The sequence below is a fragment of the Callospermophilus lateralis genome, chromosome 6 (genome assembly GCF_048772815.1).
Source record: "Callospermophilus lateralis isolate mCalLat2 chromosome 6, mCalLat2.hap1, whole genome shotgun sequence".
NCBI lineage: Eukaryota > Metazoa > Chordata > Mammalia > Rodentia > Sciuridae > Callospermophilus > Callospermophilus lateralis.
In genome coordinates, this window is record NC_135310.1 from 55,778,008 (window position 1) to 55,792,114 (window position 14,107).

A 14,107-nucleotide genomic window follows, 5' to 3' on the forward strand; every position below is an offset into this window, starting at 1 on the left:
TTGTTGTTTCTGTTTTAAGGCAGTAAGTCCAAAAACTAATTGGTTGTACTGTTTCCAAATGACATGGCAAAAATATGAACAGTAGCCACAATGAGAATAGAATAGAAAGTACAGATATAGGACATATTTCAAAGAAAAAAGTTACAAGGTCTCAGCAGCTGACTGAAGAGGAGAAACAGGTCAAAAATTAATTTGTCGCCATGAATAGTAATGGGATAGTTATGTGTTCCAGCTTTTCAAATGAAAAGTTCACTTGCCCATTTAAACTTCTTAATACAACAAGGGTCATATTCTTAAAATTCATAAAGATAATGGGTTTTCCCAAGGACAGAAGAACTTTGACATCCAAAATAAAGTCCCACATCCAGAGCAAAGGTAACTCCATTTTCCTGAAATGGAGGTTAATTTTTGAATAAGATGTCAATTTTTAAAGCTTAATTATTTTTAGAACTTTAAAAAAAGAGGTCTGGCGAAACTGAGATTGCTCTGTGGCTCTCACAGGGGCTTTCCTTTTGGGTGGCCCTGATAGTTGATTTGTTCAGCTATTCCATCAGATGAGTAGAATGGACATTAGAATTTCAATATCCATTCCATCTGCCCAATAAAATTGTTGAAAATATCCAATAAGGTCACAGAAGGAAAAAACAAAAACTGCCTCATAAGCCATAAGTCACTATAAAAATGTCAGGTGTACCGTTACAATTTTTTAAAAATTATTTCCTAGAGGATTAACTGAGACCTAGTTGTATAAGGTATGCTATCCTGATTGTAACATGGAATTTGGTGATGGGCAGATAGGAGAATGGTACCATCCAGTGAATCAGGAGTGTTACATTGTTATTTTGGACATGGTCCCAAATATTAAGAATATACATAGGAATTATTGCAGTGCTCTCAAAAATTTTGCTACTTCATGCAGCTAAAAGAAGATGGGTTTGGTTATGGAAAACCCTCCAAGACACATGGACTCCATTATCAACTTCATCAATCACAAACCTGAATAACTTATCTTTGACAATTATTATTTCAGTAAAATGTGGCAATTTTAATATTCAGATTTTCTTTGAGGAGTATGAAGATTAGTTGGGTATTGATATCATTAACCAGAGTCTGAAAGTAAGGTTAACTGATAAATGTGTGAAGTGAAATAAGTTTAATATTTCATATTTTTCAGTGGCCAAAAAACTCGCAAGTGATTATGGCTTAAAACATTTGTCAATAGGAGATGCTTTGCGTACGATATTGAACAATCATGCAGAAACAGAGCTGGGATTGATGTTAAATTGGCATCTTCATAAAGGAATGGTAGCACCTGATGAACTGGCCATCCAAGCCTTAGATCTTGCTCTGATGGACAGTGTGTGCAATACTTCAGGGTAAGAAAGTAGGATGGGAGGAAGGGCCATCAAGAAATTTCTCACTAGCAGTTTAAAAGCACTTATCTTAAAGAGAGTTTAAAGCTATCATATAGGTTATAATGTACTTCTCAAACTTGGAGCAATAATATAGTTACATATTTTAAATTTCCTCAAAGTGAGACTCAACTTGAATGCTCACTTGCCAATTAGCAGGCAGGCCACTTCTTCCCTGTAGAACCTTCGAGTTGTACAAAGGCTTACACAGTCCACAGAGGAGACCCATGTGACTTCTACACCCCAAAAGTGCTTCTCACTGCCCCATGGAATTTTGGAAGTGCAGCCCTCCCTGTCTCAGATGGTGCTGATCCTGAGACAAGGTTAAAGATGAATTTGATGCCATGAATAGTAAAGGATAGTTTCATGTTCCAGTTCTTCAGATGAAGAATTTGTTTGTTCACTTAAACTTCTTAATGTGACATGTCATAATGTTATGTTTATAAAGATAATGGGTTTTCCCAAGGACAACAGAACTTTGACATCCAAAATAAAATCCTATATCCAGAGCAAAGGTAACCTCCATGTTGCTGAAATGTTGGTTACTTTCTGAACAAGATGTCAAATTTTCAAAGCTTAATTATTTTTAGCTCTCTCTGACCCGCTGCCTACCCAGGCAGCAGTGCACCTCACTTAATGCTGTGTCTGGACAAGAGAGCTACGTGCTTAGCTGTGTGTTTAGTTTACTCTCCTGTGCTGACCCACTGTCTTCCAGCACAGTCACTGCCCACCCAAGGAGTAAAAACTCTACTCCAGAAGCCTAAGGCCCCGTCCTTGAGCCTAGGTCACTGACCTGGTTGTTGTGTGTTCTAAGCCTCTTGGCCCTTCCTTGCCAATGGTCCTGGTCAAGACTTTGAACAGTTCTGATTTCAGTTATGGGGGAGCATATTCTGGAGTGCCACACTTTTCTCCCAGAGCAGGCCCTTTGGGATAAGAAGAAACATGTCCAATTGAGTTACCTCCTCCCTTGTGTCTGGCTTTGCATAGGAGGGACTTTGGTAAGGGCAACTCTGGTTGAGTCACAAAGGTTTTATTTCACCTCAATCCCAGGACAAAGGCTGCTCATTCACCCTGGATTTCCCTAGTCCTGAAGGCCACTCAAGTGGCCTTCATAGGACAAAGAAGTCGAGATATTCTCTAAAAACAAAAAGCAACCTTTTCTCTCATAGTAGCCCAGCCGTGTTCATTTACATGCTGTTTACCATGAAACTTAGACTGTATAGTAGAGACTTCTCTAGAAAGCTCTGGGGGAGCACATTCTGTGACTAAGGCTAGATAGACCCTGACAGATGACAGAGCTGCCTAACTTAGAAAGTCACTCCTCACATAATTTATGGACAGTTTTATTCCTCTCAGTTTGATAATGAAAATCATTCCATTATCTCAAGACTGTTGGACTAACAAATTCCCTTCAGCCTTTCTGTTCAGAGGCACACATACACATGATGAATCCTGACGGAATGATTCCTACCCAGATATCATCAGGCTCCTCTTGCCAGTTCTGCATCTCCCCTTCTGTATCACAGCCTCCTCACAGAATATCCACAAAAAAAAAAAAGTGTCTCTCTCCTCCCAGAACATCTATTTACTGAGCATCTAATATATGCCAGGTTCTATTCTAGTATATATCTGCTCTTTTAAAAGGTTGAATATTATTTCCTCTGTTTTACTAAAAACTCAAGCTCAGAGAGCTTAAACCAGGTTTCAAATCTGGGTCTATCTATGTTCTTTCTGCTGCTCATGCTTACACTAATAGCACAACTGGAACACTGTGTTTAAAATATTCTGTTTTCTCTTAAAATTCTGCCAAAATCTAGTTCTGCAATGCTAAGTGTCTGCATACAGACCTCTCTCCTACCTCTGCCTTCCCAACTGTGTCCCTGTGTGTGCTGCCCACCTCCTGGCTCCAGGGCTGACTGAGGTTTAGGGTATAGAAATGAAGAAGATAAAGCACAAGAGGATAAACTGGCTCCCTTGTCTGACTAAACTGGGAGCTATCAGAGTTCATCACTCCCAAATACGTGTATTTTAAGTTTGAGACTAAGTATCCAAAATACTTATTTTCTCATTTTTGACTCATTTGAATGCCTTTTAAATTCTGAATGTATTTCACAAGTTGATCTGTTGTTTTAAACATAGACACTTATAAATGCAAATTCTGATATCACCTTCACCCATTCCTATTACTAAATTATACCATATTATTTCTATGTTGCTTAAGAAAGCTAAAATTTCATCCTCCATATATTCCTTTCCCCTCTGTGCTTCATTCAGGCAATGAGTAAATTGTATATATTTCTGCCTATCATCTCAAATTAAATCACTTCTTTCTCTCTCCTATGCTAACATTCTGGTCTAAGACATTATTGTCAAATACCTAGATAAACTGAGTTACATAAGGAAAAGCCTAGGATCAGTCCTGAAAAGATGGACTTGTTCTGGAAGGCAGCACAAGAAAAAAGAAATGCAGAATTTTTATTTTCATTTTTCTCTGTGTTAAGCGTTGTCATCGATGGGTACCCTGTAACGGCATATCAGATGAATCTCTTGGAAACCAACTCCATCATTCCCATGGTCATCTTTGAGTTGGACGTGCCTTCCAAGGAGATCTTCAAAAGATTGTTCCTGGAAAAAAAAAGTGAACAAAAGTAATGTACACGATTTAAAAACAATGACAAAGAAATGAATTTTAGTCACTGAGAGGAAAAAAGTTATGTTTTTAACAGCTTTTTCCATTCCTTCTCTGTTTCTCTATTAGTTTGCCTTATCCATTGCACAACAGTGCTCAGATTATAGCTGTTAAGAATGCAAAGTACCGTAAAAATATTGGTGGGATTAGGCAATATTATCAAGAACAACATCAGAACTGGTATGTGATTGACGGACTTCACAGTAAGTGGTGGGTGTGGAATGAAGTCACTAAGAAAATTTGCACGATAAACAAACACATGCAGACATACCTGGAAAGAATACGAGAAGGTAAGAAAATATTTTAAAATGTAAAATAAAGTGTGAATATAAAGTTTAAACATATCCAACCCATATTACCACAATTTAGTAAATTTGAACATTTGTCCCAACAATCCTAAGCAGTATTTTTATTTTAAGAATATAGTGCTATTCAATTGTTGTGGTGCTATGGTCTGAAATTTTATGTCCTCCAGAAATTCATATGTTGAAACTCAATCCCCAATGCAATAGATTTAGGAGGTGGGGACTTTAAGAAGGGATTAGGTCATGAGGTCTCTAGGTCTCTGTCCTCATGATTGGGATTACTGCCCTTATTATGAAGGCTTGAGGGAAACTCTTTACCCCTTCTTCTATGTGAGGATGCAGCAAGAAAGTGCCAGATGCCAAGTCTTCTGGCACCCTGATCTTGAACTTCTTCCCCACCTGGAACTATGAGCAATAAATTCCTGTTGTTTATCAGTTATCCAGTCTAAGGCATTTGGTAAGTGGCCCAAATGGACTAAAATATGTGGGGATGTCTATTTTTTTTTTCTAAAAAATGACTGCTGCTACTCAAACTATCACTTGTTAATTTATTTTTCTTCTTACTTGACACATAATAATAATATTTGTGGGGTACAGTGTGATAATCAGTACAGGTGCACATGTGTAATGGTCAAATCAGGACATTTAGATTTCAGCCCTTTTTTAGTTAGCTTTTGCATCACTGTAACCAAAGCACCGAACAAGAACAACTTACAGGAGGAAAAGTTTATTTGGGGCTCATGGTGTCAGAGGCCTCAGTCCGTAGATGACTGACTCCATTACTCTGGGCCAAAGTGAGGCAGCACATGATGAGGGAAGAGCCCACCAGAGGACAGCTCTCCGCTCAGGTCAGGGTCAGGAAAGAGATACAGAGAGAACAACTCTTCCAGGGAAGGTCCCCAGTGACCCACCTCCTCCAGCTGCACCGCACTTGCCCACAGTTACCCCCCAGTCAGTCCATTCAGACCACATGGACTGGTCAGGTCACAGGTCTCATAATTCAATCATGTTACCTCTGAATATTCCTGCACCAACAGGAGCTTGGGGGAACACCTCACACCTAAACCGTAACACATCTCCTTATCATTTCTCTGTGTTTGATGCCTTCAAACTCCTCTCTTCCAGTTCTTCGTAAAATATGTTAAGTTGTAAACGTAAGTCACCCTGCTATGCTGTAAACGCTACAGCTTATTCCTCCAGTCTAACTCTATTTTGGTACCCTCTGTCTCCCTCACACCCTCCTCTTCCTAGCCTCTAGTAATCACTGTTCTATTCTTCTTTTCTAAGATTAATATGTGATATTTATCTTTACATGTCTGGCTTATTTCACTTGACATAGTGTCCTCCAGTTCCATCATTTTGCTGTAAATGACAGGATTTCATCCTTTTTAATGAATAAAAGAACTACTTTAAAATATATTGGCATCAAATTCACTCATTTAACTAAGATGTATAAAAAACAATTTAATTTTCTGTAACATCTCATATTTCTTTGGAGTCCCTGCTCTAATAGAAGAAAACTCTTAAACTTAACCATTAAAGGACCTTGGACTCTTTCTTTCTAAAACATCCTCTTTAGGGTAAACCCAATCCCTTTTGGATATATGTTTCTTCTCTTCCCTAGGGTGGCATCTGGACACAATGAGAAATTAGTGTCAGTAATATCATGTCAACAATCTATTTGCATTTCCTGAAATCTATCCCATAGAAATTTTTTAAATATATAGCAAATATATATATGTTTATATATACACACATACATTTACATATATATACCCATACACACACATTCCAGTTTTTACACACATAAATAATTACATAGGCTTATATAAATATTATTTATAATATATAGTTTATAATAGCTAAAAACTAAGAACACTTATCAATAGATAAATAGTTAAGTAAACTATATGTATATTTATATAGTGAAGTACTGTGTATCAATTCAAAAAATTAGGTAAATCATATAAACCAATATAGAAAGATATCAAAGACCATGACTAACTGATAAAAACAAGTTGCAGAATAATATTTTAGGGCACAGTGACATAAGCACACTAGATGCAAAAATATGCATATATGCAAATATATAGAAAAAAGACTGAAAAGGATATAAACCTAACAATGATTACCTCTCAGGAAGGGTGTTAGTTTGAATGTTGGAGGTATGAATAGTAACTTTGACTTTTTACTTTATCATTTGGAATATTTAAATGTGTGGTATTTTTGTGTAGTGCTGTGTAATTGAAATTATTTTATTTTTAAAAAAATCTTTGTTTCATATGAAAATATATAATAATAATAATAGTTAATATATTAATAACAGGGAAAGCTGCCCTCATCGACAAGTTGTGTATCACACCTCAAGAACTGATTTCTCGCCTGGGAGAATTTGGACAGTTCTGCCCTGTCAGCCTGGCAGAATCATATGAATTATGTGACTGCTCTGTAACTGACTCCTTGGAATTTGCAGCAGAGTTCAGAGGTCACTATTATAAAATGAGTTCCCAGGAAAAACTAAACGTAAGTTTTTTTCCTAAATCCAAATACTTACCAAGGATAGAAAGTACCTTATCTTGGAATTCGTCAAAGAGCAAAGGGTGGCCATCCTGGAAACACCCAGAAAGTTGGGACCAGAAGCCCCATTATTGGAATCTGTGTCTCTGAAACCAGTGATCAGTCCTGAGAGCAAATCTCAGGACATATTTTGAAGTAGCAGAAGCCCTGGGGCAGTGATGGGCCCTTGGCCTTAGCCAGCTATCAGTTAGGGAGAGCAGATGATTAGCCTCACCAATATAGAGGGTGCTGAGCATAGAGGGCTCAACTCATAGGTGGGCATCCAGGAGATTCATCTCCAAAGGCTGCAAAGTAAAGAAAAGAGTCAATAGAGGCTTGGTGCGACGTTATACACCTGTGCTCCCAGCAACTAAGGAGGATTGCAAGTTTGAGGCCAACCCCAGCAACTTAGCAAGGCTCTAAGAAAATTGATGAGATCCTGTCTCAAAATAGAAAATAAAAAGGACTGGGGGATATAGCTCAGTGCAAAAGTGAGCCTGGGTTAACTCCCAAGGATCAAAAAAAGTCAATAGAAATGAAACAACAGGTGACATATGTCTACTATGTACTACTATGTACTGTACTTTTAAAAAAGTGTATGTGGTTTTTTGTTTTGTTTTTGTTTTAGCAGTACTGGGATCAAACCCAGGGCCTCATGCATGCTTGGAGAATACTTACCACTGAGCTATGTTCCCAACCCTTAAATTTTTTTCTGTAACCCCACATACTTCATACAGTTTTCCCTCAGTAGAGATTGGTTCCAGTACACTTCCAAACAAAGATACAAAAATCCATGAAAGTCAAGTCCCTTATACAAAATGGCATAGTATTGCATATAACCTACACACACCTTCCCATATGCTTTATGTCATCTCTAGATTATTCATAATACCCAATACAATGTAAATGCCACATAACTAGTTGTTGTTCTGTTTTGTTTAGAGAATAATGACAGGGAAAGTCTGTACATGTTCACTATAGAACCAATGTTTCTTTCCTGAGTATTTTTTATCCCTGGTTGGTTGAACCCAAGGATTTAGGCCCTGCTGATAGAGAGGACCAGCTGTTTATGTCCATGGATATGGACGGTCAACTGTACTTCTGGATGTGTTTTTTTTTGTTGTTGTTTTTTGTTTGTTTTTGTAGCACTGGAGATTGAGGCCAGGGGTGCTCTATCACCAAACTATATCCCCACCCCTTTTTAGTTTTTATTGGGGGACAAGTTGCCCAGACTGGTCTCCACCTTGTGATCTCCTGCCTCAGCCTCTCAAGTAGCCAGGATTACAGGCACGTGCCACCATGCCTAACTGTACTTTTGTTTAATGGAACAAAAATGAGGTTTTGTTCTGGAATCATAATATCCATAATTTGATGATATAAAATGGTTGGTAGTTGAAGACAATAATGAAAACTGATCAGATGTCTCTGAACATTTTATTTTCCTCTGAAGAAGTAGAATCATTGTTATTCCTTTGTGGAGATATTCATTTCTTTCCTCTTTTTAAATAGTATTCCCAAAACTTAAAAAGTAGAAGTGACATTAGAGATCATGTATCTGACCTACCCTGTCCATTTTACAGAGTAACTGACTCTAGAGAAGTTAATTCACCTTCTGAAGGGCATTACTCAACTAGTTAATTACACTGCAGGACAGGAAGACCGGCCAGCAGGTGATTCACACTGCCTGTCACATAGTTGAAGTTCAACAATTCATTTTTATATGAATGAATGAGGTGAGGAGAGACATGATCATTTGGGAGATTACCATATGGAACTTCCTACTGGAAAAGTTATTATAGTGTGGAGAACAGCTCTCAGGTGATTTGAAGGGCACAACATTGCAACTGAAAATGGAGAAAAGAACAGGAGAACCTCCGTGGATTTTTTACTGGTATACTTAGCTGTTTTAAATGGTCTTGCTTCTGTAATCCTTTTTTAATAGAAATTTTTGGAGAACCCAGAATTGTACGTGACTCCCTTGGCACCTCATCCACTCCCACCTGCTGACAGGATTCCCAAAAGGCTGACGCTGTCAGAGCTGAAGAGTCAATTCCCCAAGTGTGCAGAACTCCAGGGCTATTGTCCGGTGACCTATCAGGATGGAAAACAAAGGCAAGTCCTCACCCTCAGAGAAGTATAGAAAGATGCCCCTATTCAGAATGAGTACTTCATAGCAATCTTAAAGTATTGATCCAAAGATCAGACTGGTGTCGTGTCACACGCCTGTAATCCCAGTGGCTCAGGAGGCTGAGGCGGGAGGATCATGAAGCCAGCCTCTGCAAAAACGAGGTGCTAAGCAACTCAATGAGACCCTGTTTCTAAATTAAAAGACAAATTAGGGCTGGGAATGTGGCTCAGTGGCTGAGTGCCCCTAAGTTCAATCCCCAGAATGGCTGCTACTTTTTAATTGGGAAAATGTTCTGTTTCTTCCTTGGGCTGCATAAGTAGAAAAAGAAAACGTTGACATTTTGTTTACACGGAAGGGTGTTTTTTATTTTGCTTTGGTTTTGATCTTTCAGATATGAAGCCCTCGTACCTGGTAACATTAATTATGCTGTAGAGTACCGTGATCGTATATATATGTGTGAGAGTAAAGAGAAACTTGATAAATTCCTGAGGTGAGATTATTTACTAAGTCATAAATATTCACTGAATATTTTCTGTGTTCCATGCACTGTGCTGGGAAATGGAGGACTAGAGAGCAAGGACTAACCTTGCTGTCCCAAATCCTGAGGCTTCTGGTAAAATAGACTTCAAGTACCTGATAACAACAGCCTGTGATGGGGCCCAAGGGTGGGAAGCACCTGGAGTTCTGGGATGGAAACATGAAGCCCAAAGGCACAACTGAATTATTTAAATGAGGACTGAGAATGGGCTAGATAAAGGGACAAAAGGACAAGTTCCAAGCAGAGGGACCTACAACCAAGCTGGCCCTGGGGATCAGGCAGCTGCAGAAATTCAGCATGGCTGGATGTGATTTGGAGAGGGAGAGAGGCAGAAGTAAGGCTGGAGGAGGTGAGCAGGGCCAGAGTGCAGAGGGTAAATAAAACCACCATACAGCACTTGGACTTGACCCTAAGGAGAGTATAAATACACTGTCTGGTATTAAGGTAGGTCAGTGTTAGAATCAGATTTGTTCCAGAGGGAGACCACTGTGGAGTGTTGAGTTTGGGTTAGAGGCAGGAATACCAGTTAGGAGGCCGATAGTGTAGTCCTGTCCAAAATACTATGATATAGCCTCAGCAGGCTTGGGACCACACTCTGCTAAACACCCACACAGCAGTGTCAGAAGAATTTACATGGGAGACTGAAAAAGAAGAACCCCATAAAAAGAACCACAGAGAGATGAAAGGAGAGCAGGATAGGAGGCTGTGGGGAGGTAGAGGGAAAGACAGAAAGTCTGTGGGAGGGAATGGCCAACAGGTTTAAATGCTGCTGGGAGGTCAAGCTATATAAGGACTGAAATGCCTGAGAGATTCTGGTCATCCCAGGCCACTGGTGATCTTGGGAATAATGTTGATTAGAGTGAGATGAGGAGTGGAGTGGAAGAGAGATGAGAGGATTAGGACTTCCTGTAGTTCAGAGATTACAAACACAGATGTCCTCAGCAGACAGGAGGAAAAGGAGCAAAGGGAAGCCAGTTGCTTAAGAAAGAGGACAAGTGGCAAGTGGTAGGAAGGACTGCAAACTGGACCCCACAGCCCCTGGCTAAAGGGGACAGCAGTTGCTCATGTACTACCAGACAGTTCTTGTTTCCACAGAAGTTGGAAATGAATTTTCTTTAAACTTTATGATTATTAAACATTCATGACTGCTTCGAATTTTTACATAAAATACCATGTGGATCCCATCACTTCTTTAGCTAGAACTCTGTTAGCTTGTGATCTCTAGGAAGACTCATTGTTTCAACCGTAGTAAGAAAATAGCTGTTAGTTGCTGGGAGCAGTGTAAAGGACTGAAGGAGTGAAGTTGGATTTTCTTCAATAAAGGAATTATGAATGTATTTAAATGCAGATATATGGGAAGAATTCAATAAAGAAGGAGAGAGAAACTGCCATAGTAAGATACATGGGGGGAGAGGATGCAGTGGGGAACCAAGTGTGGCCAGGGACTGGTCTTAGATAGAAGGTCTGCCAGGAAAGAGGACCATATGTGTTGCTTTGCTTGAACAGCCAATGGAGGATGGCTTCCATCCAGATGGCTTCCTTCCTGTATATCACATGGCATCTGCCGGAGGGATAGAAGGAGGTACTTAGGAAATCAAACTAGAGGAGAATAAAGAAAGTTTTATATAGTTGCTGTGAAAAATAAGACAAGGTGAACAGGTGAACAGGGCTGAAGTGTACATCTATATTTCTGAATGTGCAGAATGAGTATATTTATGAGCATCCATTTAATGAATTTTGTGTTTTCAGGTTTCCACTGAAATACTGGGATCAGAAGCTTCCACACAAACTACCTCCATTAAAGGAACCAATAAACCTTACTAGTCTCCCTTTGCCTGGCTATCTGGAACAGGTTTTGTTACATGATTTTTCTGTGATACACATTAGAAGAATACAATGGTCTATTCTTTTCAATTTTTATTTTGGTAGCATTGAAGTTCAAGACAGAGTTTTATGAATTTAAGTTAAAAATCCACTCTTAATGTATTTAAGGGTAAAATGTGTGAAAAGCCCCTACTTCCACAGCCAATTCCTAAATATCTGCACTAGAGTGAAGAAAGAGTATAAATTTACTTACATTTGACTTATAGTTGTTTGGTTTCTTTTTCCTTATTTATTTTTTTCTTTCTTTCTTTTTTTTTTTTTTTTTTTTTGGTACTAGGAATTTAACCCAGGGAACTTCACCACAGAGCCACATCCCCAGTCCTTTTGATTTTTCCTTTTGAGACAGGGTCTTGCTAAGTTGCTTAGGGCCTCACTAAGTCACTGGTGTTAGCCTAGAACTTTGTGATCCTTCTGCCTCAGCCTCCCAAGTTGCTGGGAGTGGAGTCATGCGCCACTATGCCCAGCTGGTTCCCATTTTAAAATTTCAGTCTGTACATTTTTTCATAAGTTGAAATATGCAGATTCAGTCTCCAAGCAGCTTCTTCACTGCTCAAGAGTCAAGCTGCAATACCAGACAAGTATTTTGCCCCAAATCCAGATGAAGGTACCTACTGGTGTCATCTTATTTAATTTGGATGTAACTCTTTTTAAAATAGTAAGTTTATCAGTAGTTAACTACTATTTTGACAGCTATTTTTAAAAATTCTATAAAATAAATGCCCAGGGCACAATTTTATACCTTTATCACAAATTCTTAACTACATTGTGTTTTTCAACGTGCTAGAAAGTTAGCCTTCAGTCTGGTTTAATATCAAAATTCCAGGGAAGCTCACCCAGAGAAAAATATTCTCATAAAGGCCAAATTTTATCATTAAATTCTTATCTTCTGAGCTCTAGAATTTTGAGTGTGGTGATAATTCTGATCTTTTGAAGCAGAGATGAGCCCAGATAGCTCAAAGCCCGGTGGTCCCTTCTTTCTTTTTTCTTTTCTTTTTTGTTATGGAAAATGTCCAACATATAAAAATAGAATGGTGTAATGAAGCTCATGCATGTATCCATTACCCAACTGGTACTAAGTCAATTTACATCTCATTTTTCCTAATCAAATGTAGTTAGTATATTCTTTCCTGTTGGCTAAATGGTTGTTTGACTTTCTTTATAACCCTCATTCACAACCTCAGGGAGGTTATTTGAGGAAAGGAATAGGCCTCTCTATTTATCTTCACTGAGAAAAGAAACCAAACTCAAATAAATACATGATTTAAATTATTCCCTTCCTACAGGGTACTGCATCTTCTTTAATTAAAGCAATGAATGCAGCAGGATGCCTGAAGCCCAAATTCCCCTTCTTAAGTGTACAGAGATCTGCATTATTGTATATAGCATTCCATCTAAAAGGTATGTCTCTTTTAATGATACACTGCTCAGAACTAATTTATCATTCATTGTAGTATACATTATAAATAAGATAAATAGGATTGTTAAACTGGGCTGGTTGCTTCATTGAAGAGAAAGAGGGGGGCAGATGCAATACAAAAAAACAAAAAATATCAAAACTGAATAGCTAGTTTTAAAGCAGGGACTATAACTAATATAGTTAGTTCTTAATAACCCATACCACAAAGAAAGGTGAATATAGACAATTATGGTCAAAAATAGAATCCTCAAATCCTGTCTGGAAAGTGACTGTCTCCTCAGCCATCCACCACTGTGCAACTCACTCACACACCCAGTTTTATTTCTCTTTCAGTTAATAACTCACTAACCTATCAGAAAACATTCACAAAAATTCTGTGGAATTTTCTACAGCATTTAATCCCAAAGGTTCTGAATATACAAGAAAAAAGTATAAGAAGAAGATGGAACAGTTTATGGAGAGATGTGAACTCATAACGTACCTGGGTGATAAGATGACCAGACAATACAAGGAACCTCAGTTTAGAGCAATTGACTTTGATCATAAATTACAGACCTTTCTCTCCCTTAAAAATATAGACCCACTTAGTGGATAGTTTGCTTAGGTTTCCACAATCTGAATCTCAAGAGTTATCTCCAGGTGATAGAAGAAAGTTGAGAGAAAACTGAAAAATCTCTCCCTCTCTGAAGTACATTTCCTTCCCTGAGTGACGTTCCATGGTTGCCAGATTTCAAATGGACTCAAAGGTCTACTAGCCAGGAAAAGTTGCTTTTCTGTAAGAATAAGTTTGAATATAATTTTAAAGTGTATTGCTCTTTGCCTGAAACTTTGATGCTTTAACAAAACAGACATTTATTTAATTTCATTTAGGATATTTAAATAACCTATTTTATTTAATAAACTTATTTTCCTTTCTAAATTTTCAGCAGAAAAATCTGTCTCAGTTAAAATTTCTCATATAAAATGTTAGAAAGCTTTGAGAAGCAAAATTAACATTGATATAAACCATAAATTTTGTTTATACTTTTTACATAGGAGTTGTTTATAAACTTTGTGAACATAACACACTACCATTTTCCTGACAAAATAAATGGGTAATTTTGAAGTAACTGACTGTCTGCCTGCCTCTTTTCTTGAAGTTGAGAGCAAACTGAAGCATATTTTATATATTGTTTTGT

At 38.1% G+C, this 14,107-nt stretch overlaps 1 protein-coding gene across 1 annotated transcript in view; it reads left to right on the top strand.

The window, feature by feature from the left end:
• Nucleotides 1-13,524, top strand: part of Ak9 (adenylate kinase 9) — a 117,043-nt gene extending 103,519 nt beyond the window's left edge. The window contains exons 32-40 of the mRNA XM_076859460.2: nt 1,175-1,376; nt 3,914-4,060; nt 4,171-4,391; nt 6,733-6,929; nt 8,905-9,074; nt 9,482-9,580; nt 11,378-11,480; nt 12,796-12,910; nt 13,322-13,524. Of these exons, the coding sequence (XP_076715575.2) occupies nt 1,175-1,376; nt 3,914-4,060; nt 4,171-4,391; nt 6,733-6,929; nt 8,905-9,074; nt 9,482-9,580; nt 11,378-11,480; nt 12,796-12,910; nt 13,322-13,524 (1,457 nt within the window). The remainder of the gene's footprint in view (nt 1-1,174; nt 1,377-3,913; nt 4,061-4,170; nt 4,392-6,732; nt 6,930-8,904; nt 9,075-9,481; nt 9,581-11,377; nt 11,481-12,795; nt 12,911-13,321) is intronic.
• The last annotated feature ends 583 nt before the right edge of the window (nt 13,525-14,107 follow it).